The following is a 27,443-nucleotide window of genomic DNA, read 5'->3' on the forward strand; positions in this document are numbered from 1 at the left end:
TGGGGATCTGGCACTGCAAATGGAGGGACAGAGCTTCGGCAGCACAAGCACATTAGAAACAGGGGGTTGTACTGGTCCAAGAGCCCTAGCTGTTCGGGAGCTTTAGCAAGCCGCGGGAGAGAGCGTTCCCACGCGCTCCAGGAGGAAGCACTGGACACTGTGTGGTTTTACACCCGGAAGCACTGGGGTAACACCCCAAAAGCCTTTGGACTCCTGGATCTTTAGAGATTCCCTCTGGAAGGGGGCAAAGGGCAGCCGAGCTCTCTTTGTGGAAGAGGGAAAGCACCAACCCAAAGGAACTGGTTTAATTTTTAATTCCAATTTTATCCTCCTAGCAGATGAGTGAGAGCAGTAACACTGATATTCCCACCCCTAAAGAGCCCCCTCTGCTCTCTGCGAAGCGCTGGATCGCCTCCGAAGCACCGCGGCCCTCTCCGCTGACTTTGCAAGGAGCCTCGTCTCTTCAGGCAGCTTGTTTCACTTCACCTTTCTACCCCTTCTTTCCTCATCTCGCGAATGAGGCTTGTGCTTACCTCTCCCGGATCAGTTACAAAACATAAGTTACCGAAGCTTTAAAGGATTTTAAGACCCTTAGGGTTTTGTTTTGTTTTTTTTTAAAGACAATACAGCACAAACCTGTTGCCCTTCAGGGCATGCTATGTGAGCCAGCGCTTCCAGAAAGCCCCAGCAATTAGGGAAAGGAATGGAAGGGAGCATGTTTCTCGGTAATTACCAGCTAGTTAAGGCAGTTTACTTGTGCTGCAGGTACACACTGGCAGGCTGCAAAGCAGTTTATTCATTTGCCTATTAAAACTGCAGATCCTCGCCAGGGGGGCTACAGCTTTGGAAAGGAGACATTTATTCAGGTAATTGCTTAAAAACATCGAATCCTCTTGGTTAGAGATCTCAAAAAATGCTTTGCCATAGATTTTCATTGTGCCCTGAAAACTCCACCAACTTGAACTGCCTGGGTTAACATTCCTGAAGTTGCAGCCTTTGAGCTTCTGGATCCTCAGAGCAGGGAGAGACGGATGCTGGAAGAAGGCAAGGGCTAGCTGAGGGTCAGCTCACCTGAAACAAGTGGAATGGGGCCCAAAACTGGAAGTCTAATTTTCAACCCTGATGTCATTACGAGGAGGCAGCTGAGATCAGGACATAATATTCTTTTCAAGCGCATTCAACTACTGTCAAAACCAGCAGAGGATATTTTCTGAAAGCTTTGAAATAGAGTAATCGCAACCCAAAATAAAAAAAATCCCTTTTGCAAACATTCAGGCTGCTTCAGGAGCGGTGAATAAACCACAGAGAGAAGGAAGTGTGCACTAGCAGATAAAGGCAGGAGCCAATCAATTCTCACTCAAGGTCTGGCTGGGAATTGCAAAAATTGCCCACAACCCATTTGAAATTCTCCCTGCAGCTCTGTCAGGGCAGAGACAAAGTGGCCCCTCCGAGACACAACACTGAAGGTGGAGAGCAAGGGCTTGAGGAACTGAGGATATTACAATCCGGTTCCAGCTCTACCCGCTGACTTGTAGCCTAGCCTTCGGCAAAGCAGTTCTCTTATCTATCTCCCTACTTGCTGTAAATGAGGATAATTGGGCACATTCAAGGATACAGCAAGGTTTGCGCTGCACTCAGCAGAGATTAAGCGCCATATAAATGCTAAGCACTACTGGCACGGTTACGTAGCACTAACCCGAGAAAGAGCTGCCAAGCAGATTGTCTCTGCACGCACTGCCTTCTCGCACGGGGAGAACATTTGACTTGGCAACTGTGGCAGGCTAAGAGCTTGTGCTTTAGCCACCTTCGGCTAAAAATGGACCTAAGAGGGAGGTACCAGGAGCTACTAAAGGCCACAGAGGCAATGCTCAGCTCAGGAAGCCCCTAAGCCACTGGGTGCCAGAAGCCAATAAACCATTGCTTTCTTCATGCTCTGGTTTTGTACCCTCTCCTCCAGTATCCCCCAGTGCCCTTTACCTGGGGAGAGAGGGTACCGGTCTAGATTTCTGGCCTGACCCGGCACAGCCATTTGTAAATCCCTACAAGTTACCCTGAGTCAGCTGAGCCACAATAACCCAGCAAAGTTGCAATAACTTAAATGCTTCGAGCAGGACATCCCTCCCTTGACAGGGCTTGCAGCTACTTCAGGGTGCCAGAGGTCCAACAAATCCAGGATGAAAACCCTGACCATTTCCAGGTAGAAAACAACCACATCAAAAGAAGCAACTCAGACCTCAGAAGAAAAAGAAAGAGAAAACTTACATCCTGTCCTTTCTCCTTCCCTGAAAGTAGCACTAATGGCTGCAGAAGCCTGGATGACTCACCTGGAAGATGCTATGAGGAAAAATATATAACTATTCCTTCCACTGGGGTTGTAGGGCTGTATCCAGTGGACTTGGGACAGACTGCCACCCTCTCTGAGCTGCCATAACACAGTTCCTAAGGGAGTCAAGTTAGAGGAGGCAACAACCATCTGAAACACACCCTCTCTTTCCTTTCAAATGTCTCTCAATGCACACAAATCAGTCTCTTTTCACAGGCATTAGAAGCCAAAGAGATCAGAAGAATAAGACTGATGAAAAAGATTCCCTAGAAAATATTTTTCTGTTCTGTGTTTAGCTACAAATTTGGGTATTTGTCACAATTAATGCTTTCCCAGACAATGGCTGTTCTCTGTGTACGGCTCTAGATTTTGAGAAATATAAAAGAGAAATTTTGAGCTGGAAAAGCTGCTGAGGTGTTTCTTCAGAGCTATGGTTTGCATTTCCTCGTTCTCCACTACGGGCAGCGCCTTGGGGACGGACACGTTCAGGGACGCAGCACATCTGCCAGAGGAAAGCAAGGTGCATCAGAGAACTGCTCGTCTCACCAGGAAGCTGCGATGACAGACGAGACGGAAAGCACAGCACGCTGAACTACAGCTCCCGCAAGGGCCAGGCCGTATGTTCAGATGGGAACATCAGGAGAGTTTTGGGCCACCACCTTTCTGCTGGAAAATTAGAAGCTTCTGAAAAAAAACTGTTTTTCACTCCAAACAACTCTAATCTTGGCTGAGCTAGAGCGAAGACTTCAGAGAGACAAATGGTGTTTACTCACTTAGTTTGCATTTGTATCTTAAAAGCAAGCAAGCCCCTTATCCTCTTGTCTTTTTGTTTCCTATCAAGGCTGTATTGTTTCTGCGCCCTATCTCCATTCATGTGTTTGGGGAAGAAAATAGAGAGATCTCATCTGGTACAGCCAGATCAGTCCTGGGAAGCTCGATGTAACCAAGTAACAAGGATCCTAGCAACAGGCTTGATTAGGAGGATTTAAAGATAGAAACAAAAGTAGGAGCAAACCAAACAATAGAAAATGCCATCTCATTCCCATACACACCAAATCCCAAAGCAGCACGACTGGTACTTTGACCAGGCAGTCACCAGCAGGGGACAAATCAGTTCCAGGCAGGGAAGGATGTGTTTTTTCTTTTCTTTAAGGCAAATAGAAAGTATCAGACACACAGATGCGGATTTTTTAAACACTTTTACATTTGTCAGAGTTTTGTACAAATCAAAGCATCCCTTTAAAATCTCCATTATTACAAACATACAAAGAAACAATGTTATTACTACAAATCATCAGCTACTCAACTGCATGATCAATTTGTCACAATTAAAAAAACATAATAGTATATACAGGGCCTTTCTCCCTCTATTTCTGTATCTTGAGGGAAGCAAAAAAGCAAAGCGCCCATTTAAAAAAAATCCCATCAATGCACCTCATTTTCTAAAAACATGTGAAGTATAAAATTAGGTGAGTATTTTCCTGCTGTCACACTCTGGCAAAGTGTAACATTTTTTTTTCCTTTTCATGTCAGAAGTCTCTTAAAAAAAAAACAACAACAACAACAACAAAAAAAACGTGGCAGAGTGTCTGATGCTGCAGCGTGCTCCTTCCATGCTGGAAGCCAACATCATCAAAAAAGTGCCTTTGAGTAAAGTCATCTTTAGTAACATAAAAAAGGAAAAAAAAAATCACAATCTCTAGTTAAAAGCTTAATAAAAACCCTGACAGAGCAGCCGGCCCTGTCTCAAGAGGGCAGTTTCTCCTCTTCACCACAGACCTTCAGTGCCACTCTAGACTAAGTGTTCATCCTTTACTCCTCTGCCCCGAAGGTCTCCAAACCCTGAGATGTCTCTTCACACCCTGAATAGAGCTCGGTGCTGGGATACCGAGGAGTGTTCTCGCCAGCTCAAGAGCTGTTCTGTGCTTTCCCCCCTAATGGCCAAGTGCTTTTGCTTTCCCCAAGAGATGCAGTGCAGACAGAGCTCGGGGAGCACACCTCCCAGCGCCTTCCTGGCGCTGCTTGCGGTGTCCTCGCCCCGGCGCTCGCGCCGTTTCCGAGAAGCACATCTTTGCTACGGAGAACTTTCATAGCCCTTTTGTTCTGCTGGCTTTTAATCAGCAGAGAGAAACGTCTCTGGAGAGCCCCAAGAAACACTTCCTGGCTTGGGTCACTGCCTGAGTAAGCACTTTCCTGGAGCCAACCTGGCCCCTACTTCTGCATCTGGAAGGGAGCGACGGGGCAGGGAAAGGGGGAGAAGAGAGTGAACTGGATCCAGGGACTGCAGGGAGCAGAGCAAATATCCAAGCCTTGAACTCTCCTTCAGCCTCACGGGAAGAAAGGGGAGCAAGAGAAGCTCAATCACACCAAGCTGCAAAAGTCACCGAAGCCCAAAGGCCACTAAGTAACCAGGGCACCAGGGGGTCCCAGGTGGGTCTGTATCATTACGCTCTGCCTCCCAAACCAAAAGCTATCATAACAAAACAAAAAACACAAACCAGGCAGTCAGGGTTGCCAAGCTGACAGAGAGAAAAAACAAAACAAAACAAAAATCCTCCAAGATAAATATATAGCCCCCATTTTGGAAGCATCTTCAAAAAGATGGATCAACCGTTCTCAGCAGTGACACAACCTTCTGGTAACATCTGTTGGGCTGGTGATTATCGGCTTCCTTTTGAAGAGGGAGCAGTTCAAAAAATAAAGCTCCCACCATGCACGGCTCCCGCCTTATCTGCGTAACAACTGGCCACGGCTATTGCCTCAGAGCAGCAGGTTTGAAACCAGCAAGAAGTCTCTAATGCAGCAAGTTCCTGTTTGCTATATAAAGGGCTGGCAGTGGTAGTAACTGGTTAGAAAAACACTTCTTCCAGAAACTCGGGGGGATTTAGGATGGCTGGGACCTCTCCCCATGGATCACCATAGTACAGAACGGTATTCAAGATATTGAAACCAGACACACTCAAGCATGCTGTCGAAAGGCAACACACACCAGGCGTTTCCATCGAGTCCACAGCAATGGGATAGTGACAAAAGTGAGGTTTTGGCTTCCAGCGATCAGGCAGGCCTCCTAGACTCCTTGGCTAATGCTGGGGAAAGCTCCCAGATTGGGGGTTTGGTTTTGTTTTTAAGGGGAGGTTATTGCTCCCGACTTCTCAGGCTTTTTGCCCTTGGATAGGGCAGCTGCTTGCTTCAGGAGTTCTCTGTTCTTGGCCTGGAAACACAGTGAAAATGGGTGTTTTAATGGCATGGATCATCATTAGTTCTCGGGATCCTAGAACTGCCTGGACACACACTGCGGGCATCCTGCGTGCAGACGAAAGAGGCAGATGTTGCTGTACTGCACCACAGCATGAGCTCAAGTGCAGCATCTCAGCTCTACCATCTAGAGAGGCCTCTTCCCATCCCTTCCCCAATGAATCCCCCACTGCTGTAACAGAAGTAGGCTGAAGGCTAACAGCTTCCACTGTGAAACGCGACAAATGCACAATTCTCATTAAACCAGCTAAAGACACTCGTCAACCTCACCAGGACTGGCTTTTCTTCCTTCTCTTCCCCCTTTGCTAGCCACCAGGGTGAGAAGTGGTGGAGTAAAACTCTAGCGACTCACGCTCCCATCTTGACTCTTCTTTAGGAGGTGGAAATCAAATTCCCCCGCCCCAAATCCTCACTCATGTCCAAAAACCAGGGTGAAACATCTCAAACTGTTCTCCAGCTTCATTTAACCCTTGGTTTCTTCAGACACTGCCAACAGTTTTACCAGGATTCAGTACTATATTGACTGATTCTGTATCCCTAGAAGCCTTCTGAACACACCTGAGCAACAACAGATAACAACTTGCAGTCTTTCTGGTTTAGACTGAATTAACTTAGAAACAAAGGCTCTCTAGTCCCTTTTACCAACTTCTGAGGCTGAAAAACCCTCTAGGCTACTTCGCAATTTCTGCTATACCAGTAGGATAAGGGGTAGAACCCATGTGAAGCCAGATACAGCTGTTCTACATTGGTTTGCAGTGAATGAATAAATATTCAAAGGGCTAAGGGTTACTAGATGAATTAAGCCCTCTGCTCCAGTGCTGCCTGTGGTAAAGCAGCTTCCTTTGCCTCCTGCAAAATGGAAGAATACAGACACCCCTGCTTCCCCCCGTGAAAAGACAGACAAAATAATAAAGACCAACAGTACATTAAAAAAGTGAATCATATGAACACTTCAAGGCACCTGCGATACAGCGAGAGGATTTGAACTTTTATTTTGGAATCAATGAAGAAAGTTTCCAGAGCCTCAGTCAATATCAGCTGAAGTAAAACATTTGGACACCAGAGAGAACAAGTTCTGGGCAGTCCCATTCCGAGCTGAGTACAGAATAACACAGCGGGCGACAGACATGCACACCCCTCTCCACCCAGGAAGGACAGGTGCCTGCGGGCACACCCGTTCACGTATCTGACGCTTCCTCTTTCCTTTTAGGATTGAACAGGCTCTAAGGCTGTTGGAAGGTGTCCCACAGCTTTCGAGGCAGACGTCCTCTTTTAGCTACAGCAAAGGCAGCGCCAGCGCGTGCTGTCCCCCACTCTGCCACACACACACACTGAGCGACCAGCGTGCCTCGCCTCGGAGAACCGCTGCAAGGAGGGAGGTCAGCTCCCAGGTAGCCCTTGACCTCGTGGCCAGGGCTGTCAAGAAAGGCAACCAAATAGCGGTGGCTTGTGATAATGGATAATTGTCTATTTAGAACTGAAGTAAGCACAATTCATTCTTTGCAGGCCATCCAAAGCTATGAGAGGGAAACAGATCTGGGCTGAAACGCAGTGCAGATTCAAGAAGGCAACGCAGAGAGAGAGAGAAGGCTCTGGTTCTCATCAGTTCCTTGCATGCAAACCAGTGCCGCCCAGCTTACAAGGGGTAGCAAGTGTTTCCAGCCTTCTGCACACCACAAAGATAATCCAGCCTTGGGACAGGCTCAAATTGCTTACAAATGTGAGTTGTGAAGAGGATCTCAAGGGCACCAGCTATCTGACAGCACCTGCAGTCTCCAAAACCTACCTTCCACTCTAATAATTAACTTGGGTGTGTGCTGATGGAGGAGGGGCTGGTTTTCTGTGTGAATACAGACCTTTTTTCTTATTGACTCCCATTTCTCATTGCTAGGGCTTTAGATCATTATAAGCCTCACAGTAATTAAAGGGTGCAAAGTTCATCTCTGTGTCTGATTTCTTCCCTGTAACCAGTTCCCCTTTGACCCGATCTCTTCAGTGGCTCAGAGCGTATTCATGCTGATAGTCTGTCTAGTGTTTCCATGGCCATGACAAGAATCCTGCTCTCCCTGTTCCCTCAAGCTCAGGGACTTCTTTATTTGGACTACACAGATACGGTTCTAAAAGAACTGCCGGTTGTTTCTTGGGCTTTGTTCCCTTTGGTTACTGGTCACATAAATCACATTAAGAGCTACATGGCACAGGGAGCTGACAAAGGCTTTGCAGTCTGGATAAACAGGTTCAAACCTGATTTTGGCAATAAGTTAAATGAGTTTGATGGTTCCCATCTAGTCTGCAGTGGACACAACACGGCACTATACAATACAGTAAGACTGAGCCCAAGTAGAGAGTAGCAAGGAGTCTATAAATAGGGGTTAAGGTGCACTGCAGCCTGGTACAGAGCTGGGGAGGGGCTGGCCTGGCAGAGCAGAGGCTGCAGGACAGGGCTGAGAAGCGTTAGCAGAGCTGCGTGTGCAGAAGCTCACGAGGTGTTCTGATCAAGAGTGTCCTCAGTCACTCCTGGGTACAGTACAGCTCAGCAAATTAAAACAAAAATGCTGTCACCTGTAACTGCTCCATGACCTCCTTGTGCGTCTTCTCCATTTGGTTCATCTTCGCCCTCATCTGCGACTCCTGGTACTGCAGGTCAGCTTTCAGCTCTGTGATCTGCAGGTAAAGCAGCAAGGAGCATGTGAGCGGGAAGAAGAAATGAATCTCTTCACCCCAGATACACCCTGCCACAGAATATGCATCTACAGAAGCTGCCCGAGACTGGATGAGACTGCACAGAGAGGCAGGACCCCCAAAGCCAGGGGCCAGGGCACTACTGTCCTCCTGCACAGAGCAGCACAGCCTTTCTTGGCTTTGCCCCCACATGGAGCTCTTAGAGACAGTGGTCAGAAAACAGCCTTTAATGAAGCGAGGCTCTCCTGGGAGGGTCCAGAAAGCCTCTTTAACCTGGGAAAGGAGGCAGCCTGGAAACAGGCAGAAATTTTGTTGTTCACCCCAAGATAAAAAGCCAGACTCCATTTGAGGGTGATCTGTCTGGATGCTGTCAGGGAGGAGGTGAGCCAAGGACTGTACCTTCTTCTCCTTCTCCAAAATCATCTGATCTTTCTGGTGCAGCATCTTCTTTAAAGTAGCCACTTCCTCCTTCAGCTGGGCAATGATAACAAAGTGGTCAGTGCCAGGAGAGTCCAGGGCGAGGTCTGGAGAAAAACTGCAGCAAAGAACAGGGAGAGACTCTCATCACAACCCCTCCTATTCACTGAGGCAGAGAAACTGCCACATGGATGGCACTTGAAGGAGAACGGGAATCATTTTATGAGACACACTTCACCAGCCACTCAGCAGGAGTTAACTCTATCTCTGCCCTGGATGCTGCACTGAATTTGGGAAACACATGGTATGATGGGCAAGAGGGACGTTTGCAATATATCAAGCTGTATCACTGCATGATTGGTAGGGAAACTGAACTGCTATGGGTATTCTGTGACCATCGGCCAGAGCCTGTAGTTATCATTCAGGTGGTAATGATCCATTTTCAAAGCAAAGAGTTGAGAACAACAATCGGGGAGCTAACGAAACTTTATGCAAACACTTAGGAACAGTCTTCACTCACAGGCAGTCCATCGGTGTACAGTGAAACCTGTCACTAGATGTAAATAAACACTGTGGTAGGGAGGGAACATGAATGAGAAACAAATAACCCTAAGTTAAACAAACAATGCAAAGGGAGACACCTAGATTAGAGTCAGCGCTGGCCTCAGCACGGAAACAGGGAGAAAAAGACATGCTGGGCTTTTGTATCTTGATTCCACCATGATGCAGCAAGTTAGGGGGAAGCTTCATTACCACTTCAGAGCAGAAAGGACTCTGTTCAGTAAGACAGAGAAATAGCTGGAGATAGATGCGTCTTTCCCAGACACTGCTCATACCCCACCAGGTGCTCTAAATCTAAGCAACCAGCTGAGAACTGATCTGGACATGAGACACCTCCTGATTGAGCGATTTACAAATCTCTCTGGAAGTGGCCCAGTGCTCCAGGCAGCCACCACTGTCTTCTGCTACAGGGGTACTTGAGATCACCAGATACAATAAGCTGCAGCCACAGGCCCAGGGAGCTCACCTGATCTTTCCCTGCCTTCTGTCCCTTACCACCGTAATGACAAGCCCGATTTTTATCTTTCGGTGCTAAAGGGGCAGCACACTCCCAGCCTCACACAGCTGATACTGGTGTATAAAAACTTAACAGTAATAATAAAGGCAACAAACCTTCACCTAAAAGGTTACCTGAAGCCTGGCCATTATCAGACAGCATTGCTGCTATAAAGATAAACAGGCAAAGTTACCTGAAGCCTGACATTTTCTGAAAGCCTCCAGAGTAGGTTAACATATGTGCTAGAGCCTGCGTTCAGCACTAAAGCTGGGAGAGGCAGTGGACTGGGGAGGGCATGTTCTGAACTCAGACACTGCTCGCCCCCTCCGCAGCCTCTCTCAAGCATCCTGCCATCTCTCTGCATCCGTTCCCCTATCTGTAAAACAAGACAGAGTACTGGCTACCCACCTCGCACAACAGTTTCTCTAGTGCCTGGAAATAATCCATTTTCTAATTAAAAGCACAGTCTGCATTGATTGGATTCATTAGCAAGGAGCCGAGAGGAGAAAAGGCTCTTCCCACCCTTGTGCTGGGAATGTCACCGGGAATCTACAGAGAGAAACTAAGCAGGGGCAGCTTTGCAGGTCTGAAAGTCACACAACAGCCCCACGGCACTGAAAGAGAAAGCCCGACCTCATCAGCAAAGCAGAACTCAAACCCGAGGGTCTGCAGGACACTGTCTGCAGGGGAAGTCTTGCATGGCTAAAGCGCACCGACACTCGCTGCAGACTGCATCTATTGTCTCCCGCAGCCGGCGCCTGCTGACAGCAAAGCCCACACTGTACGAGGTGGCAGGCCTCCAGGCACACCTGATATAACACTGTGCTTGCCACATGGTGTAGCTCGCAAACGCAGAAGAGGCTCATGTGTGCACACTAGAGAAGAGTGCCTCCATTTTAAAAACTGCTCCCAAGTACAGTTCCCCCAAAGCAGAGGCTCTGTAACACGATGGTGATGGTAGATGCTCCAGCACCTTTCTGTGCCCAAGCATGCTACTAACGGTAGCTTTAATCTCCCACTCAGTGCAAATATGCTGGGGAGAAAAATAAATTAATAATAAAAAAAACAGTCTCAGCAGAAAAAAAAGAAAGGCTTCCTCACTGAATCCTTCTGGCTAAAGGCAAACCCTTGCTTATGCCATTTCTTTGCCCAGGCAAGCTCCTCTCCTGCTGCATCCCGGGGTGATAAAGACTGCCGGAGATGCTCACGCTTCCCTGAGCCGCTCAGGCAGGAAAAATTCCCTCCTTGGCAGCTCCTGATCCAGAGCCCTCTGTGCACCCAGAGAGGCGAGAGCGGCTCTGCCACCCAGCGGGGAGCAGAAGGGACACGGGGCCAAGAGCACTCCACAGAGCAGCTCTCCTCCGCGCTGTGGCCGTGGGCAAGCTCGGGTGCCCTACCTGAGGTTTTCAAGGACCTCATCCTGCCCCTGGGGCATGCAGGTATGGCTGGCTCAGAGTGCCAGCATCCTCCTGTCAAGTACGTGAGCACAAGCAGGTATTTTGCTGTCCAATTGCTGCAAAATGCACCCTCAAACATGTCAAGGTGCAAATTAAAGGAAGGAGCTTTTTTTTTTTTTTTCCCTTTCTCTGAAAGAGTGACAAGTCATTAATGAAAGGTTTCTCTGTCTTTAATCTCACATTAAGGAGCGAGCCTGGGGCTCCAAAATTAGAAGGAAAACTGCCAAATGCAAGTCACTCCATTCCTTTAACAAACAGATTAAAAACAAACAAAAGCCCTTCCCCCTACAAATAAATTCCATCCCAAGGATTCCAGCCCCCTTGGGAGAGGTCAGAGGGACATGCTCTCCCTGTTTGAACAGGCTAAAATTCATGCCTCTAATTAAAGTGAATTGATGAGGCTCCCATTGCTCTCAGTGGAGACGGAGAAAAAAAAAATGGAGCTCTTCCAGAGACACCTGCCTCTCTCTATTGAGTAGAAAAAACAAAATGACTGCCTTAAACTCAACACCTGTTAAATGGCTGAAATTAGGCAAGATAAATGCCATGCTTAAGGATTTTGCTATTCCAGTGAAGCTAGTGTAAAGGGGCACAGACCAGGCTGGCTGAAACACAGCATTCAAATTTCACCTAAGACAAAAATATCCTCCATGCACAAAATTTCATCCAGACCAATGAGAATCAGCAGCTGAACTTATACATCCTCTAAGGAAATCAAAAGCAGAAGTGGTTCACTCCATGCCTTAACGCTTTAAGCATAAGCCAGGATTTTTCTACGCAAATGAGAATATTTTTACTAAATAAACTTTGCTGCTCATCATGCTCTGGCATCGCTGCGCTCCCCCAGGCAGCTCGGTTAGGAGCACTCATCACTGCAGTGCATTCGTCCATAGAGGCCCGGGCGGCTGGTCTATAACACAAACACACTTCTGGCAGCGTTTGCACATGAGGACGAGGACGCCAAGTTCTCGCAGAATCAGGTGAGGAGTCCTAGGACCAGAACAGCAACCTGGACCGTGGGTGAAGCCAGGGCTCTCGAGCACACGGAAGCAGCCCAGGACTGAAGGGCACTGGCACAACAGTGGCATCCGTAAAACACGGTCTGCGGCAGGCTGGTGCCAAGAGTCGCTGCTGAGGAGAGCAAGCTATTCCGTGTGCTACACAGCCAGTGCTGTGAGCTCCTTGCAGCAGAACCCACCCAGAACGAGCCATACAAACACCACCCGGTGTCATCTCATCAGTCTCCAAATCATGGACATTAGAAGAGCATCATCCACTCAGAAATACGAAAACACAAAAACATACAGAGCTCAGAGAAAGTTCAGTAAAGCACAGTGAAGAACTTTCCATTGCATCCACAAGACAAAGGAGCAACAATTTCAGATAAGCTGGACCATTTTGGGAGTGTTATCAAAGTTAACAGAGCTCAAGTAGGCTCAAATTTTGCCCAGCTGAAGGCTGCATTAGAAATTTGTCTGGAGCCCATGGCCAAGGCGCACTCCACAGAAAGCTGGAGCTGCTCTCAGCAGCAAAGAGGTGCTAGCTGTGCACCACGCCACTCCAGAGCACACTGCTGATGAAAACAAGGCCTGTGCTGTGGCTGCTCCTCACTCTGTATTCAGCCAGTGAACTAGACTTCAGCCAGCTCTGGAGTGGGCAATTTTACAGAAAAACAGTGCAAGAAGGGAGGTTTACTTCGGGGGTCATCCTCACAAGAAAACCCAGCAACCCCGGAAACACACTTAATGAACAACCATTATTATTCTGCCCAAGAAATGCAGCCGTGTGTCTATTTAAACAAGCTGGAGCTCCTCAGTAGTTGCTAAAATTACACACAGTTTGTTACTGAGATTTATCAGAAAAGTCTGTGGCAAGGACCATAGCCTAAAACCTTGGCAGAAGCCAGCCTGACAACATCTGATACAGGAGCAAATAGAAATGAAGGCATTTGTTTCATCTAGTGTATGCGCCTGTTTTACAAACAAATGGCTCAGCAACTGATACCAGAGCACGGGACCTTTTGCTTCTTGGTTATTTTCAAGCCAGCAGGGGTATTAAAATGAGTTCTTAGGTCTCAGCCTGGGCTGTAGTGAGCAGATAAAAATACCTAATACTGTCCTTGCCTGGACAGCAACTGCAGCAGGTGAGCAGGAGCCTTAACAGGACTCCAAAGGGAAAGCTGCAGCAACACTGATGGGCTGCACCAGTTCCACCAGGCACCTGTCTCCAGCCTCTCCTGTCACTCTATGAACATTAAAGGCAGTCAGGAGAATTCTCTGACCACTCCATGCTCAGCTGCAGCTCCCAAACCACAGTGAACCCTTATTTTTTTCCAGCTTGCAATCAAAAACACCATTCAGATGATACACGGTCTTGTAGACCACTGAGCAGGAATCATTGCCCTACAAAATTATTTAAGTTCTGTTTCACATTGTAGCATTTCTTACATTAACAACCACAGACAAGAGGTCAATGGTACCTATAGGGTTGATATTATCTCTGATCTTAAACAAAAGACATTCAAGGCAGATAGCAAGCAATTCATTACCAGTAACTTTAACAGCCCCTTTGGCACTAATGAGCCTATGCTTTGGTCCATGCTCCCAATTCACTGCCGTTTGGAAGGAGATCCATCGAGAGGGACACTTTCCATATATGAGGCAATTCCCAGGGAGGGAGGGCAACAGGGGAGAAAACAATAGGTGATCTCACTTCAGGATGTCAGTGCCTTGAGAAACAGGACAATGGTGGGCACCGAGACTCTGTTGGGAAGCAGCCCACTGCGCCAGCGTGGACGGGGCACTCTGGATAGGGGGACAAAGCATCTCGGGAGAGGAAGGAACGCTGAGAATCAGAGAGGAAAGGGAGGAATGAAAATATGCATGTAAAAGAGCGTAAAAAATAAAAAACCATCTCATTCTCCTGTTTCTGCTAGTGACTCCCATTCTGCTGCACATGCAGGTGGCGTCAACATAACCCAGCAGGCACTGTGACAGCAGAATGGGATTGGCTTCTTTCAAGCAAAGCTATTTGATTGCTTGTCCCTCCCCCAAAAGGCAGGAGGGGAAACAGGAGGTGGGTCTTGTTCCTATTCTCTAAGGCTGTCTTCCCTGCAGATCAGTCTAATAGCCCAGAAGCACAAAAACTGCAGACTTCAACTCTACAGCGCAGCCAACACCCACCTTTCCTTGTAATGGCAGGGAGAGGATAAAGCTGATCTGGCTGCAGATTTTGTAACTGTTAGTAAGCTCAGACAACAAGCAGTCTCTGTTCTAGCAGGTACAGACACTACGTATTCTTCTCCTTCTCCAAAACTACGTCTAAATGCCAAGTCAGATTGGCCTGCCAGGCTCTGGGAAGCTGCTAATGCAACCCCTTGAGATCCCAAAGCCTGAGATCCCTGCTCTAGCATAAGACCTTCCAGCTATTTGCACAGAACTCTATTATACAAACTAAGCAAACAAGACCACCCACCCACAATTTCCCCATGTAACAGGCTCACCTGTCACCATTGGCAGAGATGGCATCAAACTTGGGTTTCTTCTTTGGGATTTCATTCTGAATAGAAGAGGTGGATAAGGTTTTCTGGCTAGAGAAACAAGGAAATTATATGTCAGAACCTGACTTGCAGTCTAAGACAGAGCAGCAGATAAACATTCCCACCTACTTCCAGCCCATTAAAACAAGATTTCCTAGCACAAAAAAGAATGATTAGAAAGTCATTCTTTTAAGCTTCAATTCTCCTTTAGCTGGAGACTAAAAATAAACAGAAAAAAATGTGTCAGTCAGATCAGTAGGGCGCTGAAGAACCTATGCTTAAAAGCTGCATTTCAATCATCAAATTTTACAAATGTGTACAAGAAAGTTCAGTAAGTCAAATCACTACAAAGCACTGTCAGACTACAAGCCTACGCCAGAACAGGGGGGCTTGCAAACTAGCAAAGCCTGACTTAGCCAGATTCTCCTGAACAACAGACAACTGCCAAAACCCATCACTGTTCCATGGTACCAGGGCCCAAGACACATGTCCTGGGTAGAAGTGTATCTAAGCAGTGCAGAGCAGTCAAGCGTCCTGTTTGCTCACCCCAGAGGCCAGCCCTGCACAACAGAAGTGATCGCTAAGAAGCTCGTGCAGGTTACCTGTTGTAATGGCTGCCACTGCTGAGCCTGCTGTATTGTTCCTTCTCTTGCAGGCTTGCCCGGGAAGAGCTGCTCAGGTGTTTGCACTGCTCTTTGGTCTTCTGTAGGACCCGTTTATAGGACAGTGTACATAACCAGCATAGCAGCTTTCCATCCACCTGGAAGACAAGAAGCATCTTCAGGTTTTAAGATCATGGACAAACAAGCAGTGACTCAAAAAGGATCCCTCAAGTGCCCGGAAGGGATAAGAAGTGCATTTGACATGGCTGGTGCAATGCAGGCAATAATCATTAATAGCAGCTAACTTATTGCATCTACACTCTCTTCCAAGCTTTGTTTTTTGACTGTCTTCTGTCACCTATCCACCAGGCCAGCTAACTCCCAGTGGGACTTCTGTCAAAGCAAAGCCGAATTATTGTACATGAAGGAGTATTCCCTGGAGACCAAAACAACGAGGCTCTGTGCTCAAGGAAGATCAGCAGGAGGACAGTGCCTATCAACGCAGCATCCAAAACGAACAATAGATGCTTACCACCTGCAAAAGGCAGGCCTTACACCACTTACATCGTTTCAAGTAAAGATGGGCAGAAGCCATGGAATGGGTTTCTTGGTTGAGGTGGGGGGCAGGGGACATTTCCAGCACCTCAGGCTACAGCATAAGGATTGTTTTCCATCCCTTTCGCCCAGCAGGTACCTTTCATTTCACAAAAAGGTCCCTTTTCATTTGCCATCCCACGCCCTCTTAGGCCAAATTCAAGAGGTCTTTCATCAGCAGACCTGGCCAAGGAGCAGAGGGGCTCAAAGATCAAACAGCTCCAACCTACAGCTCCCACAGCAAAGCTCAACTCCAGAAAAGCATTTTACAATCAAGAGACACCCTCTTTTGAAATGCTAGAGACTGCCTGAAGAAGATAGGGATACAGTCGCTGTGATCAGCCTTTTTACCTTCTCAGACCCCTTTACAAAAGGTACTGACCTTCTTCCTATCATCCTTCCGGTCAAACGCGCACTGCTGCTTGCACTGTTCACAGGAGTGCGGAGGTCCATACTTCTTTTCAGAGTTTGTGCAACGCTGACACTTGTTTCCAATAAATGCTGCTATTATGTTGCAGTACTGGCAGGGTTTTGGCTTTAAAAAACAAGAACAAACAATATAGCAGCATCTTCTATTTACATTAATACACGGTTCTTTCCCCTTCTCCCTATCACTTCAAAACCTTTATTTCCCTGGACAAAGTTAACTGTAATGCTGATCCAGGAGACACAGCTACATTTGGATTCCCGGTCTCTAGCTAAGTGTATTTAGCCATGACACCCAGACAACGTATAAACTACTATGAAATCTTCAGAAAATATATATCACCAAAATAGAAACAATCAGAATCTCTGCTTCAGATTTCAGACAAGCAGGAAGAAAGATTTATCACTGCTTCCTGTGGCAATCTCACTTCATGTAATCACTTTCTTGTTTCTATTGGATATTGAACAGTTCATTTCCTGGCCTAAAATGATGCAGAGCTGCTCTTTTCTGTACTAAAAAAAAATAAACGGTAATAGCTTAACGCTTGAGGGAGCTGCATATTATTGATCAGTCATGCTGTTACAACAGAGCCAGCGCATAAACTGCTCTGGGATTCACTAGAATAAAGACAGGAGGGATTAAAGGAAAAGAGGTTGGTGAGAATGAGCCCTGCTCACTTACTGTTCCATAGAGCTTCACATTCTGAGCACACTTCTTGCATATCGTGTTGGTTTTGCTGTTAAGAAGAAGGACAGATCATTCCATTAACGCTTCCCCAAAGAAAATTAAACCTCTATGGTTAGGATCCCAGTCTCCCCTAGGCTTCATGTCTAGTGGCAAGACCGCATTCATCTTCACAAGGAACTCTGGTAACAAAGTGTATTTCCTATCCCCATCTGGTTGAGGATAATTTGCCAAAAAATGGTATTACTAGGAGGTATATTTTAATTAAGGTGTCCCCAGATGATGCCAGTTTTTTGTCTTTACAAATACAGGAGTGTGATCACCAGCTAATTGGCAGTAGACATGATTCGGCACTAGCAACAGCCTCAGTTCCGGAGGAAGCCTGCTCTGGATTGCAAACTAAAGGCAGGTCAGAACAGAGGTATATTTGTCCAACAAACACAAGAAAGAGCGCCTCACACAATGCCTACACACGTTATGCTCATCAGCTCCTGGCCTTACCAACCCTTCCTCTGTAAGTCATATAACTTGCAAAAAGGCAGATACACAGCAAAAGGAAACACATTAGAAGTTAATTTTTCAATACCAAAAATCAGATAAGAGAAAACTCTGGGGGAGACGCTCTGGATCCTTCACTGAAAAATGCAACTGAGCACCAACCAGAAATGAAAGCTAAGTGAAAGGCGTAAATCTAAGGATGTCGCACAGGCACACCGACTCTCCCAGCACGCCTCTGAAGGAGGCCAAAGGTCTCCCAAGTCTCCCACAGCAACAATCTACAGGTTAAGGCTCAGGCATCAAAGGCGTGGGATCGTTATAGCTCCCCAGGTGCATCTGTTCTAAAGAAAACATCAGTCTTCCAGTTCAGCAGGCGTTTACCTTTCCTGTTGGAATTCAGTCCTGCAGTAAGTGCATTTAACAATGGGATGTGCGATCCGGCACTCCTACAACAACAGGAAGCACTCAGTGAGATGCTGTGTGTCTCCTGCACGCCGTTTCCCACAGTCCCAAATCACCTGCTGACTTCCACTCCCACCACACGCACTTGTCAGACTCAAACGTTTCCTCCCTGCGCAATCATGCTGCTCTCACAAGAGCTGAGAGCAGAGGAAGGGTGACAGGAATGGCATGTGTCACAGGTGATGCAGAAGTAAACTCAGATTCCTAACAAGAGCTCATTCCTGCCCAACGCCCACAGACAAGGGTCATGGTAGGCCTCACCTCCTGGGACGGGAACACACAGTCTTGCCACAGTTATTCATACCTCTTGCCTCCAGAAACTTCCTGTGCCCAGAATACCTCCAGCCTGGCTCTCCTCTCTGCCCCATTCCCAGGAGATTCCCCTGCAGCCCCCTCCTTCGCCCCATCTCCCTCAGCAATCCCTTTCCTGCCCCCACAGTATTCCCGATCTCATCCCAGGTCTTGTGCTTCCCCACTCAGACCATCCCACCCACCACCTCCCCCAGACTGCCCCCCAAGGGCAGCCTTCCTCCCCCAAGACCTCCCCTCAAGTGTCCCCAGAACCGCCTCAAAAAAGACCCGAGGTTCCCCGAAATGCCCCAGGCTCCCCCCCTTGCTACCGACCTGCCTCACAAGCAGCCCCTCAGTCGTCCCCAGGCCTTTGCTCGCATACAGCCCCCATCTCCCCCTCAGGCCCGCAACTGCCCCCCAGCACCCCCCGACAAAATGGCCCCCCACTGGCCCCCAAACAGCCCCCCCTCCAATGCCCCAGCCCCCAGGGCCTCCCCAGAAACAGCCCCCCAATGCCCAGCCCCCCAAACCCCAGGACCCCCTCGCAAACCACCCCCCAGCCACCCCCCACACGGCCCTCCAATTGCCCCCACCCCCCCAGCTGCCCCCTGAGCTCCCCATGACCCTCCCTCACGAGCCGCCCCCCAACTGCCCCCTGTCTGCCCCCCCGAAGGCCCCATCCCCCCCCCCAGCCGCCGCCACCCCCCCGGGCCGCCCCGGACCTTGCAGAGCTGCTGGCCCTGGCTGAGCGCCTCGAAGGGGAAGCGCTGGTGGCACTTGGTGCAGGCGTAGAGCGCCGCCATCCCGCCGCCGCGCTGACAGGCGCAGCCCAGCCCGCGGCGGCCGCCCCGCCGCCCAGCCCCGCCCCCGCCGCCCGCCCCGCTCCCGCCGCTCCGCCCTCGCCATTGGCCGCGCTGCGCATCAGTCGCGCGCCGCCCGCCTCTCACTGGTCGACGGGCCCGCCACTCGCGGGGGCGGGCGGGGCGGGACCGCCTCCCCCCCGCCGCGGGCCGTGGGGAAGGGGAAGCGCTGACGTCACGCGGGGAGCGCTGCGCGCGCCGCGGTGATGCAACCTCCCCCGCTTCCCCCCCCCGCCCGCCGTGACGCATCCCGGGGGCGCGCGCGGCGCTGGGAGCGGCCCACAAGGCCTTGCGGGGAGGGGACCCGGAAGTGGGGGTGGGCAGGGGACTGGGTCGGGCCAGGGTTGAGCTGGGCCCGGCCTGGGGGCAGAGGCTGGGCCGGGCCTGGGCTGAGGGAAGGGAGGGAGCTGGGCCGGGCCTGGGCTGAGGGAAAGGGGAAGGGAGTGAGCTGGGCCCGGCCTGGGGGCAGAGGCTGGGCTGGGCCTGGGCTGAGGGAAGGGGGAAGGGAGGGAGCTGGGCCGGGCCTGGGCTGAGCTGGGCCAGGCCTGGAGGAGGAAGGGAGGGAGGGAGGGAGCTGGGCTGAGCGGAGGGAAGGGGGCAGGGGCCGAGGAGAGGGCAGAGGAGGAGTGCAGCTGGGCAAGGCTGCAGGGAGAGCCGGGGCAGGGCTGCCTGGGGTTAGAGCGGGGGTGGGGGGGTGCTGAGCTGAGCTAGCAAGGTGAGGAGCTGCTGCAGGGGAGGGGAGGCCTTGCTGAGGGGGCGGGCGAGGGGGGGTCACGCTAGAGGAAGGGAAGGGGCAGAGGAGTGTAGGGAGGAGTGAGAGTCTCAGCCCTGAGAACGGAGCCGAGGGGGAGCAGAGCCGTGCGGGTGGGCTGGAAGAGCTGGAGACTGATAAAAGAAAGGAGTCGGGGCAGCGGCAGAGGAGGGAAAAACGTGTCAGTGCCCAAAAGGTTGAGGGAAAGAGAATTGGAGGAAAAGGGAGGGAGACGAGGCAGGAGGCAGTGTCTGCCGCTAAAGGAAAACCTTCACGTGAACTCATTTTCCTCTTAGCCCTGGGATGGCTGCCCTGGTTCCAGCAGCCGGTGACCTGCTGCTCAGGCAGCTGCTCATCTGCAAGTCCCAAGCCCAGCCAAGGCAGGCTGTGATTTGCATGGGTGGAACTGCCTCTGGTTTGGGGCAGGATCAGCATTGCAAATTGTAGCTTGCTTTGTTTACGCTGCAGCTTGGGTGCTGGAGTTTGCAGCTCTAGCCACCGGCAACATTTGCCCGAGTTTCACTGTGGGGATGCCATTAGCTTCCAATCACTGCCGCGAGACAAGGGCAAACCATACAATGCACAAACACTTAATAATTGCTCATTTTTTTTAATCAAGAAGTTGTCAGTTTTACAATACGACACCAAACAGGTGCTGTGAACTTACATACCTGCTGCCTGCCTGAACAAATGGGGGTATTAAAGTGTTCTGGAGTTAAAAGCTCGCTCTGCAGATCCAAGATACAGCTAATACATAAGACAGTAAAACTCGCAGTTGTGTTAACAATAAACCCTCAGTAGTGCGATCTGGTTGCTTTGTGTGTTGCCTGACATTCTTGTGCTCTTGCACCCAACCCCCCTCTCGGGCCATAAGGGATACCTGAAATCTTTGGGAAACTTATTTCAGTACCTTTTTTTGCACTGGGTTACGGAGTATTCCCAGTCCTCGTTTGTGCAAGTAGTGAAGCTGAAATACGAGATGCTCACTGCAGTGTTCAGTCTTTACTGAGAAGGACCGGGGGAGTGTCTTGGGTTTTTGTAAGGCTGCGTGGGTGTGCATATTAAACTGAAATTCTGCTGTGCTTGGCTACCTTGGGGACTAGTTATAATCACTGGGCAAATATGCTGTGTGTAGGAGAAATACTTAATTTCATGAAATTTGTTGCATTGTGCTGGATGCTGGATTTTGATTGGGAAATACCAGTCAGTGAAAGCAGAAGGCAGAGCAGAGCTTGGCAGAGGCAGTGGATAGCTTTGAATAAAACCCTCCTCGTTGTTCAGGGACCACGATGCTCTGAGGATAGTTTCTTAGGGAAATGGGATGGAAGCGGAAGACTGGGGCTGTCCAGCTTTCTCAGATTTGACAGCACACCTGGAAAACGTAAATGCCGCAAGCGATTTGTTACAAGAAATAAAACCTCCTAAAAGTCACAGGGTTCGCAAATCTCTCGAGCTAAGGAAAAGGAACGATTCGCTTCAGAACGTGAACAACAAACCTGCCAGAGCAGTCATAGTCACCAAGGGAAAAGCATTTGGCTAAGGAAAAGCGTTCGTAAAGCTGCTACTGAAGGAAGTTTAATAAGAAACATTTAAAAAGCCACTGCCTCGGTGATTTTCCAGGATAGCCTCACTAACAGTAAAGCAGTTTCTAGCTTACTGTCGTGCAGAGCTCGAGACTGTTCTGGTCTTCCTGGACACAACCTTTGTACCCAGAAAGCTCCAGATACCATATTAAATAGCAAAAGTGAGAATTCCTGCCCCCTGGATTGCAGTTTTTGTCATCCTAAAAGCTAAGGGCTCTGCAACACGTGTCCACTGCCTCCGTGAACCACCCAGTTTTGTTCTGACCTGGCTCTGGAGAAGACAGACCCCTAAGCGCCCGGGTCCCAGCTCGTAGGACGTTGCTGGAGTTCATGCTCAGGCCCTGGGGAACCGAGTTGTCTGGAGCTTTGGGGAGCCAAGAAGTTGCCAAACCGAGTTTGATTCAGCTGCTGTTCTCTGATACTGTCTGTGGTTCTTAGTAAATCACTAACAGATAATATTTTCATATTCTGGCTCCATTCATGTCCTCTGCTTTCTGAATAATTACCTTGTTTTGTGCAAGCCATAAGAGGTTTTCACAGATAATTCATCCAGTGCTGAAAGGCAGCCAGCTTCGGGGCTGGAGCACATTCACTGGCCACCTGGCATTGCTGCACAGAGGTCTGCGCTGGAGCGCAGCTGCCTCTGGAGGGAAGTGCAGTATGTAGGACAGCCGAGGGCAGGGAGAAAGCCAAACTCAGCTGAAAAGCCTTCCTAAGAGAGTAACCTACTTTGGGCTGCCTTGGCAAACTCAGCCCACCCTGAATTTCTGGATGTGTGGCAAGATTGAACCCCCCCAATTCTGGATGCTCCCAAAGAAAGCAAATTTCACTGCAACAAGATACCTCTGAGGAGTCGTGTGTGGTGACGTGCTGCCTCACATCTCCAGCCCAGCTTGCAAAACCCCGCCAGCATCGATTTGCAGCACGGCGTAGCTGTGCAGCGGGTCTAGGGCACAGCGGAGAGCTCTGCCATCCCGTCTCACGCCTGGGGCAGCCCCTGGAACCACGCGGAGCTGCAGTTGTCCCGAGGTTCCAGCCCTCTTATGACATCCCCGTCCCGGAGATCCGGGAATTGATTTGAGGCGGCCAGGGAGGAGGGCTTACGGCCCGGCTGGGGGCAGGGGACCCAGGCAAGGGGCTGTTTCAGCCCAGCGGAGGGGAACCGATGCGCTGGGGAGACCTGCTGGCCCTGCAGAGGGACATCTGATTGAGAGAGACCATCGCCTCTGCTCTGGGGACACACGGCAGCTCCCCCAGGTTGAGCACCATGCCGAAGAGAACGGCAGTCCCTGCACTGAGACGGCCTGCAATCGGTATCGACTTGGGCACCACGAAGTCCTGCGTTGGTCTCTTCCGGGATGGCAAGGTGGAAATCATCAGCAACAAGCAGGGCCTTCGCACCACCCCCAGCTGCGTGGCCTTCACCAAGGCAGGACGGCTGATGGGGGAAGAAGCCAAGAACCAGGCAGCTCTCAACTCTCCCAACACAGTGTTCAGCGCCAAGCGCTTGCTTGGCCGGGCGTACGAAGACGCAGCTGCGCTGAAGGACACACACTTCTGGCCCTTCCAGGTGGTGAAAGCCGAGGGGAATTCACAAGTGCAGGTGTCCTACAAGGGAGCGGAGAAGTCTTTCTTCCCCGAGGAGATCTCGGCTGTGATTCTGGGTAACCTGAAGGAGATGGCTGAGGACTACCTGGGGCAACCCGTCGCCCATGCGATCATCACTGTGCCAGCTTGTTTCAATGACTCCCAGCGCCAGGCCACTAGAGATGCTGGGGTAATTGCTGGAATCAATGTGCTGAGGATCCTCAATGAGACAACGGCAGCGGCCCTGGCCTACAGCCTCCATCACCCTGACAACAGAGCGCGCAACGTCCTCATCTTTGATATGGGTGGGGGGGCCGTCAGCGTCTCCGTCTTCTCCATAGACAGGAACGTTGTTGAGGTGAAAGCCACAGCTGGGGACAGTCACCTGGGAGGCGACGATTTTGACAACTGTTTGGTGAGCTTCTTTATGGATGAATTTTTAAAGCAGCATCGCGAGAACATCAGCCATGACAGACGTGCTGTTTGGAGGCTCAGGACAGCCTGCGAGGCAGCCAAACGGACACTCTCCTCCAGCAAGAAAGCCACCGTCAGCGTGGACTGCCTCTACAAAGGGATCAACTTGCAGGCAGACGTCACCCGGGCCCAGTTTGAGCACCTGTGTGCCAACCTCTTCCAAAGGGTGCTGAAGCCGGTGAAGAGGGTCCTCCAGGATGCCAAGCTGAGCCAGACCCAGATAGATGATGTGGTTGTGATTGGTGCCTCCACTCGCATGCCCAAGATCCGGGAACTACTGCAGGATTTCTTTGGGGGTCAGCCGCTGAACCAGCGCCTGAACGCAGATGAAGCCGTGGCCAGCGGGGCAGCCGTTCAGGCTGCCATCCTGATGGAGAGCAGATCAGAGGTGGCCGGAAACCTGCTTGCTCTCGACGTAGCGTCTGCATCGATGGGAATCGAAACAGCCACCGGGAAGATGCACGGGCTGGTCAAGCGCAACACTGCCATCCCCGCCGTCGTGACGCGAACCTTCACCACCCTCCATGACCACCAACCTGATCTCCTCATCCGCGCTTACGAGGGGGAGAGAGCCATCGCTGATGAGAACCATCTGCTGGGCTGTTTCCTCTTGAAGGGCCTTTCCCCAGCACCCCGTGGCATGACCTTGTTGGAGGTGACGTTTTACATCGACGCGGATGGCATCCTGAGCGTGTTCGCTCTGGACAAGGTCACAGGCAGCACAAACCCAATCACTGTGGATGCCAAGAAGGGGCGGCTGAGCAAGGAGGAGATCCTGAGGTTAGCAGAGGACCATGAGAAATACCGAGCAGAGGACAGGGCGCAGAAGTGGAAGCTGGCCACCAAGAACTACCTCCAGTCCTGTGCTTTCAGCATGAAGCGGACCTCAGAAGACATCTTGAACTACTTCACGCTGCAGGCCAAGAAGAAGATGGTGGAGAAATGCCAGCAGGCCTTTTCCTGGCTGAGTCCAGCTGCATGGCTGAAGAGGAGGAGGTCGGGAGCTGTAAAAATGGTCTCCGGGAACAACATGCGCGGATTTAAATCCCTCAACAACAGCACAACAGGGATCAACAAGAAAAGATCAAAGATGACCATCACCACCTGTAGCTGGACCTTGCAGCTCACCCAGACCACCACCGTCATCGACCCCTAGGACATCCTGGCACAGACCTGGCCAGGCTCGCTGGCTGCTTAGCCCCAATTTACCATCTGATGCAGCCCATTTGTAAAGGGGACCCCTGCAAAAATCACCATCCCCCTCAATAAATCTCTCAGCGCTTACTTGAGTGGATCTTTTTATGAGCAACAAGTAATATATCTGGACTGGGATTTTTAAGGGGGCATAAGAGAGGTAGGTGTCACATCCTCTTGACCTTCACTTGGAGGGCAGTGCTTGCTCCCTCTCAAAGCACCAGCCCTAATTTACATTTCAGTGTCTAGGTACCGAATTTGGGGAGTTTCCTGCAGAGCTGGCAGGCTGGAAATGCAGGGTACACAGACAATACACCTCTCCCAAAGGAAAGCTTAAATTTATACCTTCAGGCCCTCTTTGCCCGAGGTAAAAAGCAGGGGTTTAGGAAGCCTGGAGCAGTGCTGAAGTTTGGATGTCGAGGTAGATCTGGGGCGACTGCAACTCACTCTGGACTGGGAGCCGTAACCAGGGGCTGGCCCTGGAGACAGGACACCCCTTTTCAGATATGTCCTTTATTCGCCCTCTTTTCAAAAGGAGCAAAATGACCTTTTCTTTAAGGATCCCAGCCATCCTTACCTACTCACACTTGGACCCACCACTATCGCCGATACCACAAATGCAAAGTTTTAGGTCCCTGAAAAACAGCTCCTGAGGGTGCAAAACCTACAACTCTTGAAGCTGCCCTGTGTGTTTGATAGCAAATTCGCAACACCACATATCAAAAGGGAGCCTGAAAGTCACGGTTCTCTGAAAGTCAAAGTGTGTTTTATTGACTGCAGTGGAGAGAATCAAAGATCTGGAGACGTGGACTCCCACAGAATAAACCACATTATTCCTGCGCGGTGATCATTTCTCTCCGAGACGTGAATTCGAGTCAGCACCCCTGCTGAGAATGATTAAAGACCACTTCAGAAATCAGGGCAGCAAATTGTAAAATAAGCAGGTGAACAAGTGAAAGAAAACAAGAAAATATTATGACCTGCCATCCTCAATTGGGAGCAATCACATCGCCTGGAAGGAAGCACGGTTCCCTGGGTGCCACGGCCCGTGCTTGCCGAGCCGGAAGCGTGGTGGGTAACCCGGACAGTTTGCTTTACAAAATAAGGGTGTTGTCGTCGAGGATGTCTGTTCTCAGCCACCAGCTCCCCTCGCGCGGGGGGACCTCTCGCCCGGCCCATCTTTGCTCCACGGGAAGAACCAGAGGTCGAACAGAAAAGGGAAGAGTGCTCCCAGCGTCCCCCGTTCAAGGGGGATGGGGTGGGAAACGGAGGGGGGATGCTAACACAAGGAGGGAGCAGGAGCTCTGCTCCTCAACCGTAGCATCAGGGCTAAATGAGCTAAACGTGGCCATCGTTATCCACCGCCCCCAGGGACCAGTCAGCCCCCGGAGCTTCCCAGCTCTTTCCTTAAACACCTCCCAGGCTTCCCAGCTACCAGCACAGAGGGAAAAGGCACCAACACAACCCAGGGGCATGCACCAGCCTCGGACACCCCCAAAGCCAGAGATCCAGCCCCTCCGGGAGCCGTTTGGCAGGGCTGCAGCTCCGGCTCCTTTGTCTGCTCCTTTCCTCTTGCATCTGCTTCCCACGTGTTCCCGCGCAGCCTCCGGGGACAACGGCAAACTCGCCGCTGCTGGCAACAGCCTCGGCTGGAGGGGTTTAGCCTCCCGGGATGAGCAGCAAAGCCTCCACCACCTGCGGATCCAGCGCTGCCCTGGAGGCACCGGCAGGGCTGGGGTGCCCCTGGCTGCGCTGCTCCCCGATGCAAGAGCTGGGCGAGACGTTCAAGCTGGACGAGACGTTTGGAGCTGGGCGAGATGAGCACCCGGCACCTTGTGCAGCAGCCGCTCTCTGCCGGCTCCACCACGCTGCCTCCAGCGAGCCCACACCACCCGGCAGCGTTCGTGCAGCACCTAGCACGCGCTGCCAGCCTGGGTGAAGACCAGGCTTTGCAATCTGGATCTTGTCACAACAGAGAGACTGAATACTCCATCTCCAGGCTTCTTTCAGATACACCCAGGAGGCTCCAGCTACCTCAGAAACATCAGGTCCGGGCTCAGCTCCAAAGAGCATCAGAAGGGACCCAGCTCCCAGGCAGCCCTGAGCCTCCTTCCTCGTTACCAGCTAACACCAGGGGCCTGGCCCTGGCTCGTCCCCTTTTGTAGATCCCCTCTGGGGCTGCCCCACCGCTATCAGGGCGGGCAGGACCTGGCGAGGCCAACGGCTTCCACCTGGGAGCCGCCCGGCCCGGCTCCATCCCTGCGCTGTCCTGGCCGGGCGGTTGTGCCTGTGGAGCACCATGAAACAGCGTGCCGTGCCCACGCCGCGCTGGTCCCCTCCGCTGATGCTCCAGGCTGGCACGGCCACCCCAAAGGCCCTGCGGGCTGGGGGTGGAGGGAGAGGGGGGGATGGCCCCCCCGGCACAGACTGATGTGGGGTTGCGATTCCTCTTTGCCGTCTCCAGTCCCTGTCTCGGCTCAGGTGGCTTTGGCAAGGGGAGAGGTGGATTTGACCCCTTCCAGCCGCCTGCACGTGGTCCCGTGTCCCTCTAGTTTTGCTGGCCGGATGGAGAAGGGACATACCTGGGGGCTGACTGGTCCCAGGGCCAGCCTAAGCACATGCACCCCCTGCAAGGACAAGATGTGTCAACAGAGACCCCGGTGCGTCCCCACGAAGCCCATGGGTGAGCTGACTCTGGGGCAGGGTG

General features: G+C 50.9%; 2 protein-coding genes across 7 annotated transcripts; one reads left to right on the forward strand and one right to left on the reverse strand.

Moving 5' to 3' along the window:
- Positions 1 to 3,503: 3,503 nt before the first annotated feature.
- On the reverse strand, positions 3,504 to 19,138 carry FAM76A (family with sequence similarity 76 member A). Of its 6 annotated transcripts, none has more exons than XM_064524992.1 (10): positions 19,010 to 19,138; positions 17,916 to 17,980; positions 17,034 to 17,088; positions 16,308 to 16,460; positions 15,332 to 15,489; positions 14,694 to 14,780; positions 13,904 to 14,035; positions 8,660 to 8,795; positions 8,141 to 8,242; positions 3,504 to 5,534 (listed from the first exon to the last, which is right to left on the reverse strand). In XM_064524992.1, exons 1-10 carry the CDS (start codon positions 19,088 to 19,090, stop codon positions 5,448 to 5,450), a joined length of 1,056 nt encoding a protein of 351 aa, XP_064381062.1. In that variant the 5' UTR covers positions 19,091 to 19,138; the 3' UTR covers positions 3,504 to 5,447. The 6 variants fall into 6 exon arrangements, with proteins under 6 accessions (XP_064381062.1, XP_064381066.1, XP_064381061.1 ...); XM_064524991.1 differs by lacking the exon at positions 3,504 to 5,534 and adding an exon at positions 6,546 to 6,943; XM_064524993.1 differs by lacking the exon at positions 3,504 to 5,534 and adding an exon at positions 6,546 to 6,994.
- Positions 19,139 to 22,672: 3,534 nt separating this feature from the next.
- On the forward strand, positions 22,673 to 24,766 carry LOC112981190 (heat shock 70 kDa protein-like). The gene has a single exon (XM_026096657.2). The coding sequence runs from the start codon at positions 22,749 to 22,751 to the stop codon at positions 24,696 to 24,698; it is 1,950 nt and encodes a 649-aa protein (XP_025952442.2). The 5' UTR covers positions 22,673 to 22,748; the 3' UTR covers positions 24,699 to 24,766.
- Positions 24,767 to 27,443: the final 2,677 nt, after the last annotated feature.

Source organism: Dromaius novaehollandiae, chromosome 23, assembly GCF_036370855.1.
Source record: "Dromaius novaehollandiae isolate bDroNov1 chromosome 23, bDroNov1.hap1, whole genome shotgun sequence".
NCBI classification, from domain to species: Eukaryota; Metazoa; Chordata; class Aves; order Casuariiformes; family Dromaiidae; genus Dromaius; species Dromaius novaehollandiae.